Below are 19,299 nucleotides of genomic sequence, written 5' to 3' on the forward strand. Positions count from 1 at the left end.
CAAAAGCCTTGAGCTAATTGCCTCAAGAGAATTTCACATATACTGTAATCTCAAATTAATACCAAGCGGAATAATATTTTGGTCCAAGTTGACCACCTAACCAAAGCTGGCCATGAACAAGAATTTTTTTTTTTTTTTTGACTGAGAAAAAAAAAAAATTTTACGAATTAAAAAATGATAGTTAGTAATAGTAAATTTCAAGACAGAGAGATATTTAGCTACAAAATGATTATTCAAGTTGAAATTTCATATACAAATTAAACAATCTATAAAACATGAAACATTAGAACAAACCAAAGATCAAGACTATAATGAAATTGAAATGTGTGAGAGAGAGAGAGAGATTATCTTTGATAGTAGCGATCAAAAACTAAATTGCAATGGAAAAGAAAATTTTCCCATAACAAATATTAAACTTGTTCGTTATAACTTGTTCCTCAAAAAAAAAAAAAAAAAAAAAAAAAAAAAACTTGTTCGTTATAACAAAGATAAAAGAGTACATACATAAACATGTAAATATGGAGAGAGAGAGAGAGAGAGAGAGAGAGAGAGAGAGAGAGAGAGGGGAAAAGTTGAGGAAGAGGAGAGGACCTTGTATGTTTTTTGAGGGAATGCTCATAAAAAATCAATTTATTGTTTTTAGTTTTTTCCCATTTGATCATGGTAATTATAGGGTTTTTTTTTTTTTTTCACTTTAATTGTATTATAGGACCAACAGGTTGCCATAGACTTTCTAAATAAAAAATAAAAAAAAACCGGTTGCCATAGAGGCATACAATTAGTTTTTTTTGGTTTCCACTTGGAAACCTCCATGAATGCACACATTAGTGGAATTAAAAGTGAACATTTCTCTCTCTCAAAAAAAAAAAAAGAAAAAAGAAAGTGAACATTTAAGGTTAAGTTTTTTTTTTTTTTTTTTTTTTTTTTTTTTTTTTTTTCAATTATTAGTGACACATGGGAAATATATTAAATGTATTGACACATGTCAAAAATGTTATATCATGGACAAATTGCTGTTTGACATGCGGCATTATTTTTCTATCTCCTCTCCATTTTCAATCCCCCACTTTTCCATTCATTTAACCAAATGGACCCTAAACTCTATAATAATATATGTGGGGTCCAAATGATTTATGGGCCAGGCCCATCCACCCGGGGAAAATCCGAAGGCCCAAGTCGAGGAGGGCTATGGCCCAAGCTCGACAAAATAGCCTGTGAATGTCGCCGAGGACGGCTCAGTCCTCGGCAGACCCAAAGTCCCCCCCTGAAAGAAGGGTAAAAACGGTATAGGATCGAAACCAGGACAAAAGATCTAAAATATCCAGGAAAAGCTGCCCTTACTGCCATTCAATGCTCTGAACTTGACAGAGCCTCATTCTTTGGCTTTTACAACCACCCCCAACGACTTTGAATATGGGCTGATGGGACAAGTATCAATTTTGGAAAGGTTGATCCTATATGTGGACGAAGGACAATGAACGGAGGCGAAGATAAAAAGGAAAAACAAGTAATCTAAAAGGGGGGTTGGGAAAAATGGCCAAAAACCAGAGCCTCCCAGCCCACCTCCAGGAGAAAGACTCCAGGGGTGAAGGAAAACCGAAACTTGTACGAACACCACGAAAAACCCACCGCCTGTCGATTAAGGCCTAGCCTTCCAAACCCACGCTCTACAAATGATATTGTTAGGGGCCTTTTTACGTGCGAACCCGACACTGTTACGGTCCGCCACGAATCGCGTCCTTACAATTGGCGCCGTCTGTGGGGAAGGCTTGTGTGTTGGTATAGGAAGTGGGTCGATAGAGTTTCTTCGTTATTTCTAACTGTTGGTTATAGAGTTCTAGTATAAAGTTCTGTTAGGGACTACGTTTCTTGACTAAGGGCTGGGTTGAGGAGCTAACTCCCTTAAAGCCAAGGTCCCCCGTAAAGAGCAAACTAGGCACTTGGTAGCGTTAACTATATGGATATACTCTAGGGGCTTGGCTGAGGAGCTAACTCCCCTAAAGCTAAGATCCCACACAAAGAGAAAACTAGGTTTTGGACAGAACCAGGGCATTGCATAGTCCATGGACTCAAGCCTCTGGGGAAACCAACTACCTGGATGTGGAAAACTAGGTTTTGGACAGAACCAGGGCATTGCATAGTCCTCGGACTCAAGCCTCTGGGGAAACCAACTACCTGGATGTGGAAAACTAGGTTTTGGACAGAATCAGGGCATTGCATAGTCCTCGGACTCAAGCCTCTGGGGAAACCAACTACCTGGATGTGGAAAACTAGGTTTTGGACAGAACCAGGCTTGCATAGGGACTCAAGCCTTGCACTAGGTGGACAGAACCAAGGCATTGCATAGTCCGGACTCAAGCCTCTGGGGAAACCAACTACCTGGATGTGGAAAACTAGGTTTTGGACAGAACCAGGGCATTGCATAGTCCACGGACTCAAGCCTCTGGGGAAACCAACTGCCTGGATGAGGAAAACTAGGTTTTGGACAGAACCAAGGCATTGCATAGTCCTCGGACTGAAGCCTCTGGGGAAACCAACTACCTGGATGTGGAAAACTAGGTTTTGGACAGAACCAAGGCATTGCATAGTCCTCGGACTCAAGCCTCTGGGGAAACCAACTACCTGGATGAGGAAAACTAGGTTTTGGACAGAACCAAGGCATTGCATAGTCCTCGGACTCAAGCCTATGGGGAAACCAACTACCTGGATGAGGAAACTAGGTTTTGGACAGAACCAAGGCATTGCATGGTCCTGGACTCAAGCCTCTGGGGAAACCAACTACCTGGATGTGGAAAACTAGGTTTTGGACAGAACCAGGGCATTGCATAGTCCTCGGACTCAAGCCTCTGGGGAAACCAACTACCTGGATGTGGAAAACTAGGTTTTCGACAGAACCAAGGCATTGCATAGTCCTCGGACTCAAGCCTCTGGGGAAACCAACTACCTGGATGAGGAAAACTAGGTTTTGGACAGAACTGGGGCATTGCATAGTCCTCGTTCTCAAGCCTCTGGGGAAACCAACCACCTGGATGAGGAACCAACTATTTAAAAAAAAAAAAAAAAAAAAAAAAAAAAAAAAAAAAAAAAAAAACTATGGCACATAAACCTAAAAATCCATCCGAAAAGAGAGCTCCGCGTTAACAGATGGGTTAATACCTTGATTGCGCGGATTCCTTGATCTACCCTTTGATCCCTCAATATCAAAGGGGTTGATGCGATACGGCGTAACATATTATCCATAAGCACAACCAAAGCCCCTCGCTACTCGGCTACCCTTTCGGACGAATTACTTAGAGTTTGTCGTACTCGGACATCGCTCTAGCATGCATCGCGCAGCACTCAGCCGTTATCCCGGTTAGTTCCAAGAGTTTAATTTATTGATGATTAACCTTGTTATGTTTGATAATATTTGTAAGTCTAAACTAGTAGGAATCTGTGTTAAGGCCTTTCTCTGCCTAGAGTATCATTAAGGGCAGGCTCATATTTAATATTCATGCATAAAGTAGTGGTTACGGAGAAGAAAGATATGTATAGAGAAATAGACACATACTTTATTAAGACAAAGGAACAGTACAATGTATAATGGAAAGCTGAAACAAAGCCTACATCGAAGCTAACTATGTAAGTAACGAAGAATACAAGAGGGTGAAGATAAAGCCGAGGAGGCAGTACAGAGGAGAGGTTGGCTACTGCCTCGAGACCTTATTCCTCCTCCATGCTTTTGCACGCCCATAACTCAGGCAGCAAAAGAACCTAACTTGGGGCCTGCACCGCTACAGAAAAGGTGCAGGGAACCTGACCTCAGGCTAACACCATCTACAGAAAAGGTGCAGGGAGCTGGAAGTTGGGAAGCCCCCACAAAAATTTGCCTGCTACAAGGCTGACGGCGCTGATGGCGGAAATTCCTTTTTCTGACATACCAAAAATCTGGCATGATCAGAACCTGCTTCGGATTTTGACTAAAAGAGGGAGGAATACCATCTTCCTCCTGTCAGGACGGAGGACTGGCTTGAATCTGTGCCATCCTTGTCCATACCATATCACCTTGAGGATTCGGTGCCTCTGAAGCGTGCGGAGACCTTTCATCCCCATCCGAGCCTCAAACATCTTGCTTTGAGGCAATGGCGCTAGAAAGAGAGATCGCGGATATGGAAGAAATATAGTTCTGAAGGGAACAGGAGAGTTCATATGCAAGTGAAGTAATCCCCTATCCCATTTATACCCAGAAGTAAACCGGTGGTATTTAATTCGCGCAGCGTCCCAAGGAACGCTACAGACAAAATGTCTCTGGCTCGGTTTCCAACGTCGTCTGCAACCCTGAGGTTAAAGGAGTTTCAAGAAGGCGCACCTCGAACACTGGGACGCCAAGAAGTACCGCGTGATCAAAGACTACGGAAATACCTCTCAATTTGTGGGCCCAGTAAATTCGCGGCCCAGGCCCGTTCAGCATATGGGCCCAGGGACAGAACCAAGGCCTTGTATGGTCCTCAGACTCAAGCCTATGGGGAAATCAAGTACAAAAAATTATAAAAATTACAGGTTTTGGACAGAACCAAGGCCTTGTATGGTCCTCGGACCCAAGCCAATGGGGAAACCAAATACTTGGATAAGAAAAGGTTTGAATCTCGTAAGATGGGTTACTTGATAAAAATGTCAGGTCACTTCATCCACGGCTTAAACACCATAAAAGGTTAAGGCCAATAAAGGTGTAAGGAAGGGGGTGGAACGCCCCAGCACTTAGTCATATAAGAAGGCCGCTCATTTGGTGGGTGATATATCTTCAAATGGTTATTCCTTACATGACATCAAGCCTTCGTTTTTCTCCTCGGCTAGCATGGGGTAAGTATTACTCTTCACTGATCGGCCTTATTATGCCAAGCATTTCTATTAAAGTTATGGTGACGTCTTTTTATTATCAAATCTTTTGGTCTTAGTCGTCATTGATTTAGATGCTATATTATTGTGCCGAGAGCGTTTTAGATGCTATATTATTGTGCCGAGCAGCGTTTGTAGATCCAAAAAAAAAAAAGAGAAGGCATAGAGACAAAACATGCGAAATAAAATAACAACGATTTTTATTAATACGAAAAATTATTACAATGTACAAAGAGGGGCTCAAACGAGCCTATACAAAATGTGAACTGCCTAAGCGACAGTTACATCCGTAGTACAGATAAGTAAACTTCCAGGCGTCTTTTAAACTCGTCTTCAAAGTCTCTCCAATCTTTGCTCAATACTGCTCATATTATGATAAGAAGCTTCTTTGGGAAGAAATGGCGGAGAAGGAAATAGTAAGGAAGAAATCAATGAAGAAGATGGAGGAGATGAATGAAGAAGATGGAGGACATGAGTAAAGAAGGAGGAGAAGAAGAGAGAAGAGATGAAAAGAAAGAAAAAGGAGCAAAAGAGGGAGAAGTGAAAGCACCAGGATGGAACTGGTGCTGGGAAGACTAAGAAAGGGAGACGGAGAATAGCCCCAGTGAAGGAAGAGAGGAAGAAGTAGAGACACTTAGTCCCTGCCTCGATCCTGACTCCCAACACACTGGAGCCATACTAGGTATGCTCATAGGAGAGCGGTTGGTACTGATGATGGGTGTTCTCGACTCAGTCACGCCGAAAGTTTGACGTGACGAGTCCCTGCTTCGGATTTTGACTGAAAGAAGGGTGAGGTTGATTTTGAGTCTTCGCCATCCCTGTCCCGATCGAGCCATAATGAGCTTTATTAGAACATGGCGTTTATGGGAGGGGTTTGGCTCCTGCATCACTCGTTGTTATGATAAAGTGTATCACGATTTAGTTTGTGAACCAGTGGGTAAAATGAACCCTAGGGGAGGCCAAGTATTTCAAATCTCAGAAAGATGAGAATGAATTCTTTACAAAAACAATAACCTCCGCCCTTCCTTCTTATACTGAGGGTGGAGCGGGAGACATTTAATAGGTTCAGATATCCAAAGGAATCTGCCAACACAAACATGCCGGTTCCGTTTCTCCACCCCATCAAAACAAACCGCCGAATTAAAGTAGTCTCGTAAATAGTGGTCATTAAAAGCACGTTTTGGGATGCCCAAACGATAAGAGCGCATCAAGCGCGAAATCAAAAAGCTGTCTCATAGACCGGCGCATTTCTTGGACAGATGAGGAGCCGCCAGCATTATTAAAAGGCCAAATTGATTGGGCCGTAGGAAGAGGTTTGGCATCACCAAAACCCCCCTTTCCAACCAAGAGGTTGGACAGCCGGGTTTTGAGGGGCTATTGTGGGGCCCAAATGATTTATGGGCCAGGCCCATCTACCCGGGGAAAATCCGAAGGCCCAAGCCGAGGAGGGCTATGGCCCAAGCTCGACAAAATAGCCTGTGGATATCGCCGAGGACGGCTCAGTCCTCGGCAGACCCAAAGTCCCCCCCTAAAAGAAGGGTAAAAACGGTATAGGATCGAAACCAGGACAAAAGATCTAAAATATCCAGGAAAAGTTGCCCTTACTGCCATTCAATGCTCTGAAACTGACAGAGCCGCATTCTTTGGCTTTTACAACCACCCCCAACGACTTTGAATATGGGCTGATGGGACAAGTATCAATTTTGGAAAGGTTGACCCTATACGTGGACGAAGGACAATGAACGGAGGCGAAGATAAAAAGGAAAACAAGTAATCTAAAAGGGGGTTGGGAAAAATGGCCAAAAACCAGAGCCTCCCAGCCCACCTCCAGGAGAAAGACTCCAGGGGTGAAGGAAAACCAAAACTTGTATGAACACCACGAAAAACCCACCGCCTGTCGATCAAGGCCTAGCCTTCCAAACCCACGCTCTACAAATGATATTGTTAGGGGCCTTTTTATGTGCGAACCCGACACTGTTACGGTCCGCCACGAATCGCGTCCTTACAATATCCTATCAAATTCTATCATGTTTTCTAGTCTAAAATATGATTTTTAAATTTTTTTTTTTGCAAATATGTGGATATACTTGCACATAGTTAGAAGTTTTTTTTTTTTTTTAATTATTTTATTTAATACAATATAGTACCAACTTATACCTGCACATAGTTAGAAGTTTTTTTTTTTTTAATTATTTTATTTAATACAATATAGTACCAACTTATAATGTTTGCTCTATGATAATTGCTTTTTATCATAAGGTCAATACACCAATCAATTTTTTACGTACATAGGATTCGAACCCCAAATTTCTTATTTGATGACCAAATATTTTACCAGTTAAATTAATAATACCATTACATGGTCAAAAGTTGAGTTGTCAATTAATTGTCAAATTGTAATTTAGTCTTGGTTAGAGTTCTAGTCTTGATAATATTTACTGATGGACCACATTTTCTAGTGGTCATGGGATCATTCTTAAGGGTTTGGGAGATGGAGGTCCCAGGTTCGAATTGTACAATAGGAAGTGCATGGAAAATAACTCCATGCCCTTACCTCATGCTCACTAGCACCCTTGATGAGGTTGGATGTACAACTATAACTCATTCGGATCTCCTGCTCATACAGGTCCGAACCCAGCGGGTAGAGTGTCACTATAATTATGTTCAAGTAGAAGATACTAACTCAAGTCACTCCCTACCCATTTTTTTCATAAAAAAAAAAAGTCTAATCCGCAAAAGCGAATTAACAAATAGTAGAGTTTGCTAACCTCTAGTATCAATGGTAGCATTAATTAGGACTGAAAATAAAACCAATCAAAACTGCTTGAATCAAATCTAATTTTTCCATTTCTTTCTCAGTTTGGTTTCAATATGAATTTTTGAGAAATAAATTTTTTAAGTTTGGTCTCAAATTCAAAACATATTGATTTGAACCAAACTGAAACTGATCAATATGTATTAAATATTAACATGTACAAAATAGTTTGAGATTGTACCATTAGACTTTATCCCATATTTTTGTTTTTTTGAGAAATTGATCCCAAGTCAGGCAAAACTTAAAATAAGTACCTTAAGTTCCCTAATTAAATGATTCTAGGTGTTCACTTAATCCGCATAAGCATTAACGGCGTCAAACACCTAACGTGATGGTCATTTAAAAAAAAAAAAAAAAACAAAAAACAAAACAAAACTCAACCACCTAACCAGCAGCACTATAACCATGAGGACCCAACCATCACACGAACACGACAGTGCCAAAACAACACACCGGTGGCATCAAAACTACCTCACCAGTGGCACCAAAACCATCACGGTGTGTGTGTGTATTTTTTTTTTTTTTTTTTTTTTTTGTTTTCTCCCCTAATTTCTTATAAAAATTTGACTACCACACCACGTTAAATTATTTAACATCGTTTGTTTGAGTCGACAACATAATGAGCCCCTACAGCCCTACTAAACTAAATACATATTTTTTCTTCTTGTCGTTTTGGGTTTCTCTTCTTATATTAAACTAAACCTACGTCGTTTTGGGTTTCTCTTGTTATATCAAACTACGTCGTTGTTGTCCTCTCTTCTCTCTTTCATTCACTTAAGCCGTTGATGTTCTCCCTCTCTGTGACGCGGACGCCGCTGCTTCTCCACCTCTCTCTTTATTTTGGGTATGTTCTCTTTTTTACTTAATTCTGAGTTATTTGTTTGCTGAATATACCTGATTTTGAGTATATTTTTCTTGTGTTTGCTTGGTGTTTGGGTGCTGAGAAAATATGGCAAAACCAGACAAATTTCGATTTCTTTGTATTTCATTTATATTATACTGTTGTCCCATATTGATTATTTGTGATAATGTTTATCAATAGAACTTTAAAGGTTGCCCCTTTTTTCTGTTTCTCTGCTTATTTGTGATACTTGAGCTAATATGGTTTATGGGGTTTCTTATTTCCTTTTATTATTATTGTCATTTGGAACAATGGAGCATGTATTTGTATAAATATTGCGTCTTGGACTTGTGTTTTATAGTTTGTTGCAATTGAGTGAGGTGCAGTGATGTGAGTCCTTGTTTGTTGCTCAGTTTATTTACTTTGGTAGTGTGTTGGCAAATTCAAAGTATTTGATGGTTCCTATGTTTTTTCTTTTCTTCATTTAGAGTTTGAGTTGGAACCCAATTCCCAACACTGTGCTAGGATGGATGCTACAACTTCATAGCATTATGGTTTTTTTTTTTTTTTTTTTTTTTTTTTGTGGGTGTTCTCAAAATTTGATGTTATTTGGACCTGGGTTTTAATGAATAAAAATTTAATTGTCTAGAGCCAGAACACTATTGAATTATTGACCTAAAATAGCAATGTTGCTGTGTTTCCAACGGAACTGCCCATGGTTCAAATCCCCTCTCCCCACTATCAAATCACCAAAAAGAAAAAAAAAAAAAAAAGTTCCTGGCTTTCACATTCATGGTTTTAATGGACTTGGTGAAAGTTAAGATGAAAAATTAGTGTTCAAAGGGATTCTTGACTTCAATTAGTTCCCTAATGTGACTTAAAAAAAAAAAAAAGGGGACATTAGATGATTTGCTTGATGCTTAACTTCCCTATATCTTCTATCAGCTTGCTGCTAACTTTAAATTTGTTTATGGTTATGTTTTTTTTATCATACCATAGATTACAGTAAGAACCCATTGTCAATTTGTTGACACAGTGCTTATGGTTTCTGTTGGTTCAAAAGCATTGCCGTTGAGAAGACGCAGGACCTGTAACTTTGTGGAGGATAGTATAATGGGTGAGGACAATCAATCATATAAACAGGGAAAAAGGAAAAAGGGCATGAACAGAAAGGCTAGTGGAGAAAGACATGGCTTTGATGGGTACAATTCCAACAAAAATGCATCTGGAAAAATGAGTGATGGATCCATGAAAGCCAGAAAATCCTCAGAGCATCAAAATACCTCGGTATCACAAACAACTCATGTCAGGTATTATAGCATATTTTATAACTTTGTCACCTTATTATTGCTTATCTTTTGCTGGTGGATGTATGGATTGTCTGACCTGACCTGACCTGATTTTGTAGGAAACAGGTTGACCCTGAAATGGCAAAGTATTTCTTGGAAATTGCAAATCTTTTTGAAAGTAGTGAGGTAGACCTGGAGGAACGTTCAGTTATATGTGGTAATGCTCTCGAAGAAACCAGGGGAAAAGAACTTGAAGTTGCAACAGATTATATCATAAGCCACACTTTGCAAACCCTCCTTGAGGGCTGTGATGTGGACCACCTTTGTGGTTTTCTTCGAAGCTGTGCAAAGGACTTCCTTTATATTGCAATGGATAGATCTGGTTCTCATGTAGCTGAGACAGCTATTAAGTCTTTAGCTAAGCATCTTCAGGACAATGATGCCTACTCAGTTATTGAAGAGGCTTTAACAATGTTATGCAAGGTATCTATGGGTTTTGGGTTTCTGTTGGCTCTGAGGAGTGTTTGAAGATGTCCATTGTGGAAATCAATGGTTTAAATGGGAAAAGTTCTAATGTCAAAAAATTAAAAATTGAAAGAGTAGCTTATAATTAAGATAATCTTGATTGGAATTATAAAATTGTTGTTCACTTTCTCTTCTTTTCATTTTGTTTTTTCCCCTATCAGGTTGTTGTAGCCAATCCTGTTGATTTGATGCGTTGCTGTTATGGATCTCATGTCCTTCGAAGTCTTCTTTGCCTTTGTAAAGGAGTAACAATAGATTCTACAGAGTTTCATGTCACAAAGTCATCGACTGTTCTTGCTGAACGATTAAATTTTAAAGCATCCCAAAGGGATGGAGACGATCCTCCACAACTTCAGCAGGGATTCCCAGATTTATTAAAGTTCCTCGTGTCAGGAATGTTGAATTGTACCAGAAAAGACATTATGACCCTGCAAGTTGATCAGTTTAGCAGTTTTGTTTTGCAGGCATGTTTCCAGTTTATTTATTTATAATTAATTTTTTGTTTGATAAGTTATCTTTTTAATTATTTCAAATGAATAAAGTTTTGGTAATTTGATGAGTCAAATTTTATTTAGTGAATTTATTTTCTCATATTCTTATAATTGACTAGCCTGATTGGATAAGATGAATTAGATGTACCATATAAATGAAGATTAAGCTATTCTTTCTACCTTCAAAAGAATTTGGTTGATGAATCTAGATTTCTATACTTGAGCAAGTTTATGAAGCTTCAAAATTGTTTTTTAGATAAGATCTTTATGTGCTTTATGGTGTGCTGAAATAGAAGATTTATTTATTTTTTCCTTGACAGACAGCTCTGAAGTTATTGGTGGGAAATGATGAAGAGTTACTGCATGTAATTCTTATCCTTCTTGGCTGCACCAAGAAAGATTTTGTGGAAGGAAATTTCATAGAAATGGCTGTGGTGCGAGATGTTGTAGATTTGATGAAAGAAACTTCGTTTAGCCATTTAATGGAGGTGAATGACTTATTGGATAAGACTGAAGCATATGTGCATTTAACATATATTAATCGCAAGTAACTTTTCATGATGAGTTGTGTCGTTGACTCTCTTAGCTTGTATTTCAATGCACTAATAAATTGATCTTTTGAAATAAAAGCAATTAATGTAACACCATAAGTTAGTTCATCATGATAACTTTACAGGTGGATGTGCAAATGCTATCTAATTATGCCATTATAACCATATGACTTACTGCGAGTGATCTCCCTTGAACAATTCATCAATGCAGTCACATTTCATTCATTAAAAAATTTGGCGTTTCTTTCTAATTGTTAATGATAGTAGCTTTTGCTAGTTTTAATTTTCTTTGAACTGTATGTAACATTTGCAGGTGATTTTGGAAGTGGCTCCTGAAATCTTGTACAATGAAATATTCACAAAAATTTTCAAGAATTCATTGTTTGAACTTTCATCTCATCATTGTGGAAACTTTGTTGTTCAATCACTGATTTCTCATGCGAGACATCAAGATCAAGTATGTATCAAAATTTTATTGACATAGACACTTATTCTCTTCAAAATATTCCTTCCTGTTTCAGATTTTCTATTGTAGGTTGTTAATTAAGAAAATTTTAATTACCCGGTCCTAGTCCCAACATAGATATGCTTTAGTTACATGCATTTAGTAGTTTAATTTAGTGGATTCTAAAAATAAAGTAGTTTAATTTAGTTACATGTATTTGTTTATGTTGGTGTTTTACTATTGTAACTTGTAAGCTACCTTGGCATATTTATTTTTTAACAAACTTATGCATTGTAACATCTTCTTGCAATTATTATTAATTTTTATTAACATGTCCTCATTTTGCTGTAAGATGGATTTGATTTGGGAGGAACTTGGTCCAAAATTTAAGGATCTTCTTGAAATGGGAAGATCAGGAGTTATTGCTTCACTCATTGCAGCAAGTCAAAGGCTTCATTGTTACGAACAAAAGGTTTATAACTCAATTTTCCTTTTTTCTTCTTCTTTTCATATGTTTTACTCTGTTAATTTTTAATTGAAATTATGAACTAAATATATATGTCAAGAAAACTCTCAACTTTCTTTTATCAAGATATTTGAATAAGATGGTTACTTATGATTATGATAACGGAAAGTAATGTCATAGCAGACTTTTTTCTTTCATTATTTTGGCTCTATTTTCCATGTCCTCAATCTGATCATGGTTGTCTCTCATTTTTGTTTTGCAGTGTTGTCAGGCCCTTGCTGCTGCAGCATGTTCAGTAGATGAGGCTCCCAAATACATTGTTCCTAGAATACTATTCCTTGACAACTACTTCCGCAGTGAAAATAAGGCCCTTTGGACCTGGACTAGTGGTGTCAAAATGCACGTCATGGGTTCTCTTATTCTGCAGGCAGTTTTTCGATATCAAAGTGTATGCAAACATTCTTGCATTTTTTATGGCTTCATAAATTGGTTTCTATAATTGTGGTAACTCTGCACCTATGCTTACATTACATCATGGTTCTGCTCAACTCAAACAACTAAGCTTTAAAACCTTCTTATTAAAAATGGCTATTTACATATTGTAGTTAGAAACCATCTAATTGTTTGAATCTGTTTATTGGGTCCGTCTAATTTTGTAGTTTTGCTTTTGTTGGCTGCCAAGTCCTTTTCCTGTCTTAGGGGAAATATCTCCCTCATATGTGTTTTCCCCCCTTTCTGCACCACATAATTTTTTTGTTTCCCATATTTTTTTTGGATCGGTAACGTAAAATTCTATCCAAAATCAAAGCCAACCCAAGTACATTGGAAATGTACTATAGGGGCAAAATAATCAAGAACCAAAATTACAATGATTAAGTAAAACAGGAAGGGAAAAACAAGAAAAAGACTGTAGAACTAAACTCCATTCAAGGAGAGTATGAAATAAAAAAAGACTTAATCTCAAAACCTGTACTCTTGGCTGGCTTCCAACAGACTTTGTTAGGACCAACACCCGCATTGTTTCCCATATTGAAAGTCATGTTGAGCTTCTAGTGCTGTTATTGGCATTTTAAAAGAAGTTCCTTTCAATTAGAAGAGATTAGATTAACTTGACAACAAATGAGCTGTTCTTTAGTGTGCTTTTCATTGTTTTGATTTTGGCTAATAATCTCCCAACTCTAAGTCGTGATGGACAGACAAAATATCAGTTGCATTGTGCTGATGCTGATCTTTTGTCTTTGGTAACTTCTATTGTGTGAGTTGTGAGGCTGTTTTGTTAGAATTAACTATATCAAATGGGAAATTCATATTTAGCGTTTTGTCACCTGTAATATCTAGGCCTTGCACCTTCTAATCATGTTGGGTTATATGATATTGCAGTAAGGTAATGACCCTATATTTCAGGCATTAAAAAGAACAATATATTATGTAAACTGTGATGACCATCTTATAGAGTTAAAAGATCAGATTATCTGGATTATCTTATATGGTTTGAAATTCGCAAAGAATCATATCTTTTAAAATGTTTCATATTTTAAACTACAAATGTATCACAAACTAGCATCTTAAGCTTGTTCCTCACGGTTGTTTGAGTAAGAAACAAAATAACTTTCTTCAGAAGTATTTTTGCCTGTTCTGAAGAGTGACTGCAATTATAATTTATAATTCAACTTTTTTTCAATATGTCGAGCAATTTCAGCATAATATATTTAATTATACAAGCACAACATATCTTGGGTCTGTTTCACAGGAATATATTCAGCCTTATATTTTGAGTATTACAATCATGGAAGCTGATCATGTACTTGAAGTAGCAAAAGATGCTGGGGGAGCACGTGTTATTGAAGCTTTTCTAAGTTCAGATGCTTCTGCAAAACTAAAGCGCAGATTGGTTGCAAAGTAATGTCTTTTAACTGTATTGGAAGCTTGTATTTCTATCACAAAGTTCTTATTTTAACGAAGGTCATCTTTTTCAATGGAATTGCTTAGAAAAAATGATGACCTATGTGCTTTATTATCTAATTTGCCTCTATATGTCAGTGTTAATCATTGTATAGGCCAGTCTCAAGCTTTGACCATTGTTGAAATATGTTTAAAACCAGAAGCAGTAAAACAAGTGGAAGTACTTTATTGTTTGAAACCTAGGATTGAACTGTCTATGCTGTGCCACAAATACGGATTATGTTATTATCATGGGTGGATTGTAATATAGTGAGGACTAGTACTTTCAAATAAAAATTTGAACTTTATTAGTGAAATTTTATCAACTTGGCAATATGTCTTTATGTGAAAAGATTAGATATTACAAAGATACAAGTATGACCATATGTAATAAAAATTTAATAGACTTCAGTTGTAAGTAGTAAATCATTACCAAGGCTAAGATATTGCTTTTATAAAAACTCTTTTTGTTTTTGTTCTGTTTATTCTTTTTTTCCCCTCCCCCTTAAAATATATTAAATTAACTGTTACCCTAGACTAATTTAAAGATGCAGGGTAGTTTCACCATTGAAATTCAGTTGTTTCAAATTGAAGTTTTTACTTAACTTCTCGCCACAATTAATTCAACCTGTGTTAAGAGTTGGAACCTTGGGGATAAAATGTACTTTGATGACTTCAACTAATTGTAATGTTCTAGGACTCCATTGGTGGTGCTGGGGCATGCACATTTCCCCGCAATAATTGGTAACAGAGGCTAAGCATTGATAGAAACCAGTAGAAGGAAAGAAAATGTCTGTTGAGGCAGTAATTACTCATTGCAGCACAATCTCTGATGTCTTTCTCCAGAAGAAAGCATAGTTCTGAATATATTGACAATTTGTAATATTAAGAACAAGGTTAAACTTACAAATATTAGACCTGCCTCATCCCACACTTGACAGCTGATATATTCTTGGAGACATCATCTTTGTTTCAATCACAATTCAATTTGGCCCTTGTCTTTATATTCCTTTGAACTCTGATTTACCCTCTGGTTAGCTCTTATTTCTGGAATTCAAATTGAAAAATGTTGGGAAACAATTTTAGTGCTTTCAATTTCCAATTTGCTACTGTATTTACTCTCCCCCACCCCCCCCCCCCCTCCTTTTTGGATATTTGGTTTGTAGGCTTCGAGGCCATTTTGGAGAGCTTTCAATGCAGTCATCAGGTTCATTTACTGTTGAGAAGTGTTTCACTGCTAGTAACATGTCACTAAGAGAGGCCATAGTATCTGAGTTGGTAACTGTGCAAAGTGAACTTTCCAGGACAAAGCAAGGCCCTCATCTCTTAAGAAAATTAGATGTTGACAGGTAAGCTTTTGGATATATTCATTGTTCAAGAAAAACTGATTCATAACTTACTGTTCTTGTAGAATTAGAAAACACAATACTAGAATTGCATTGCTTGTGCTAGTACCTCTATTTCACACTGGCAATTATGTTATAAGAAGGGAGAAACTTCTGTTACTTTTAATACAAGATTCTAGATTCATTTTCACTGAAATCAGATTTTGGCAGTAGCTTTTTCTTTTTAAGCTATGGTATGTTGATATCTTTTGGCTTATAACAACAGATTTGCTTCCCGACCTGATCAGTGGAGGTCAAAACAAACATCAAAACAATCAACTTACAAAGAGTTCTACACTACGTTTGGATCTAGTGAGGCCAAGTCGTCCAAACATGATGGTTTTCTTGTTGATACGCCCAAGAACTCATCACACCCAAAAGACTTGAAGGAAATGAGGAAGGAGATTGACCATCACCTGTCTTCTGGTGTACCATTTTTGAGCATGTCAGGCTCTAAGCGCAAGCCAAAAAAAACAGATCAGCGCAGTGGGAAATATCCAAAAAATTCAGTGGATGATGATATCACCAAGGCAAAAAAGAAAAAGTTGGACAAGAAAAAAGGTCATGGTGGGTCTGAGAATGCTGGAGCAGCAGTGAAAAAACAGAAGACATAAGCACAAATCAAAAACTATGACAAGAGGACACAGGAGAAACTGCAAGGAAGGATGCCGTGTTGAAAGCTTCCAAAATATGTAGAAAACATGAAGATCGGTAAAATCTACTTTTTGCTTTCAGCACTGTAAATTTTGACCTTAAGCTGTGTAGTCTATAACTTAAGTTGAGAAGAAACTGCTGAAAAGATCGCCTGGCTAAAGCCTTTGCAACTGAAGTTATAAACACGGAAGTGTACTTTGTGATTTTGATTTTTGTAAGATTAGTTGCATAGACTAATAAGTAATTACAAGCTGATGGAGTAAGAGAGGAGGTTACTATAGCCGTTTAGTTTTAGTGTCATGCTTGTACTTTCAATTGAAAGAAACTTTTTAATTTTTATTGAGCTTTTTGGTTAAGACTGGAAGTTATGTGCCTTTACAGTTTACTAAACACAATTGGAAGTTATTCTACTTGAACATCCAATAACTATAAATATTCATTCAACACCAAAACTGAACAGCCTGTGTTAGCTAAAAAAAATGTGAATGCATTACAGGGTGCCAATACACAAACACTGTTGTAGTCTGAGTAAAACACTACCGCCCTACTTCTAACAAATGAAAAAGAAAACTTAATATTGTTGAGGATCTAGTATTCCTTGTTCTGTACTTCAGCTGCCGTCAGATGGAGGAGTGGACCTGGAACAAAAACATGGCGTATAAGTCAGCTGTCGATGGCTAAAAGACTTGAAACTGTTGGTGGTAGAAATTACTTATTCTGTGTGGGATTTGAAGTAGATGGAGGTATCTTTCGAAAGCTCGAGTCCAGCTGCTTATCGGGAATCTTTCTTTTCCCTTGCAAGTCTTTAAGAGCTTGAGAAGATGATACTGAGAAGGAAGGTGGTTGTGTTAGTGGACGAGCATTTGCTTGGTACCCATTAGGCAAGAATGATAGTATGAGTGAAAGGGCCATAGTGAGAGCTGCCAGTGCTCTAGACCAAGCCTTCATGGTTTCTTCTGGTATCCCTGCTTGTTCAAACTGAGAGTGTTTGATTCTTTGCCTTATTGGTGAGGAAAGATGGCTTTCAAGCCTATGATTAAAGATATTATATAGGGAGTCTTCCTAAATCAAAAGTTGTAAAAATCTAAGTATAAAATAGGAATCTGAGGTCAGTGGGATCATGTGCTCAATGTTGACTGTGCTCTGTGCGTGTTACATGTTGGAACTTGGAACTGACTCTCAGATTTATTGGAACAGTGCAATATCTTCAGAGGGTCATGTGATAAGGCACGTGATATATAAATATTAATAGTGGTGTTTTTTGGGGGAGAGTTAAAAAAGGGTTAATACTTAATATTATAATGGTTCTTAACAAGTGTTAGCAAGATATTGTTGGATCCACAGGTTAAAATAATATGTCGGTAACAGCTGTTGGGGACGTTAAGTCCAGCCGAAATGAAGTTTGAACTGTTTGACTCTTCCTATCCGGTTGCTCCTTGAGGGCTGACGCATGTTACTTCTGTATGAGTATGACAGTATAAAGGCTGTGTGAATAATAACGCAAAGTTGGCAGTCTTTTGATTTCTTCAAGGGGAGGGGACTTTGGATTCTAATGTTTTGGCCAACGATGCCAACAACAAAGCTTTCTTTTTGGCCAATTTATACACCGTCCCACTACCAACCTTTTTAGATGCTGAACAATTGCGCCATGAATTTCTATTGCGCACAACTTCATGGCATAAGTTAAAAGTGTGTCTTACGTGTTTTATAATTTGATGATTCTATCCTTAAAAAAAAAAAAGCTGTACACTGGGGGCCTAAGGATCGAATCATTCAGATTAGTATCAATCGAATACCACAAATAGATGACTGAAGTAATTAGGATAGGTCTACTTGTGGCGTGTTTGGATGTTAGGTTTTAGTTAATGTTAGTTGGCCACTTCCACCTCAAAATGAGAAGTGTCTCAAGGAAGTTTTAGGGTCTGTTTGGATTGAGCTTATTTTTGCTGAAACTGAAAACACTGTAGCAAAATAATTTTTAAATATGTGAATAGTATCGTGGGATCCATTTTTAATGAAAAAGTTGCTGAAAAGTGAAATTTGTGGGTCCGTAAACAGTACATGAATGCACTGTTCACAGTTGATTTAGTCAAAATGTGCGGCTAAAGTAAAAAAAAAAAAAAAAAATTTCAGAAAATGCAGCTTGGATTCAGCGGAAAACGCTGAATCCAAACGGCCTCTTAGTCTATCGAATTTACATTTATTGCTTAGGATAAAACTTAGGTACAGTACTTTAGGTGTTGTTTCTTAAGTTCCCTTCTTAAAATTCAATCATGTGGTTATTTAACTAAGAAATATACTTCTATCACATGAAAAAAGATCTACAAAACAAGATCTTAAAAAAAAGAACATAAGCAACAGTACCTAAATATTGTATCTAAATCTTGTTCTATTACTTATTAGTCTATTGTTGAGTTTGCGCCAACTTAAGGGAATGGAGAATTGTCATAACTTTCTCACTTAATGAAAAGATGTCAACCAACCCAACTAATAACTACCTATAAATACCCATCTCTATAATCACATGAGGGTAGATCCCACGTGTAAATCTATAAATGGGACTTGCGTTTATGCATGAGGGAAGTGTAGTACACTAAGTGTGATTTGGCAAAAATGATTTTTGCCAACTTATTTTACTATTTAGCTTATTTTTGCTACTATTCATAAGTTTCACTACACTTTTTGATATTTATCATGGGTCTCACTATACTATTTCAGTTAAGTTTTATTTTTATTTATAGTACTTTCAGTAAAAAATTTTCAATTTTAACAAAATAAGTGGATCCCAAACAGACTCTAAGTGTACTTAATGGTCATTGTGAGGAGCATCAAATAGCCTACAATCCATGTGTCAACTCAATAGCTAGCTACCTCACCAAACTAATGGGCGGCCTGACCCAATATTGTCCAGGCCTGTGGGTAGCCCAGTAGCCTAATGGGGTAGGTCATGGATTGATTTTTCTACCCATGGGCGCCTAGGCCAGCCTATTAACTTAGAATTTATAACAAAATAATTTCATC

The 19,299-nt window shown here is 37.5% G+C and overlaps 1 protein-coding gene across 3 annotated transcripts; it reads left to right on the top strand.

Annotated features, from left to right (window-relative positions):
- The first annotated feature begins 8,413 nt into the window (after window positions 1–8,413).
- LOC115989761 (pumilio homolog 23-like) lies at window positions 8,414–16,621 on the top strand. 3 transcript variants are annotated; one of them, XM_031113611.1, is made up of 11 exons: window positions 8,414–8,534; window positions 9,568–9,841; window positions 9,940–10,303; window positions 10,507–10,809; window positions 11,157–11,324; window positions 11,701–11,844; window positions 12,185–12,304; window positions 12,561–12,746; window positions 14,049–14,197; window positions 15,406–15,588; window positions 15,851–16,621. In XM_031113611.1, exons 2-11 carry the CDS (start codon window positions 9,573–9,575, stop codon window positions 16,236–16,238), a joined length of 2,274 nt encoding a protein of 757 aa, XP_030969471.1. In that variant the 5' UTR covers window positions 8,414–8,534; window positions 9,568–9,572; the 3' UTR covers window positions 16,239–16,621. The 3 variants fall into 3 exon arrangements, with proteins under 3 accessions (XP_030969471.1, XP_030969472.1, XP_030969473.1); XM_031113612.1 differs by having other exon boundaries at window positions 9,531–9,841; window positions 15,851–16,611; XM_031113613.1 differs by having other exon boundaries at window positions 8,415–8,534; window positions 9,595–9,841; window positions 15,851–16,424.
- Window positions 16,622–19,299: the final 2,678 nt, after the last annotated feature.

Source organism: Quercus lobata, chromosome 5 (genome assembly GCF_001633185.2).
Source record: "Quercus lobata isolate SW786 chromosome 5, ValleyOak3.0 Primary Assembly, whole genome shotgun sequence".
Taxonomy (NCBI): domain Eukaryota; kingdom Viridiplantae; phylum Streptophyta; class Magnoliopsida; order Fagales; family Fagaceae; genus Quercus; species Quercus lobata.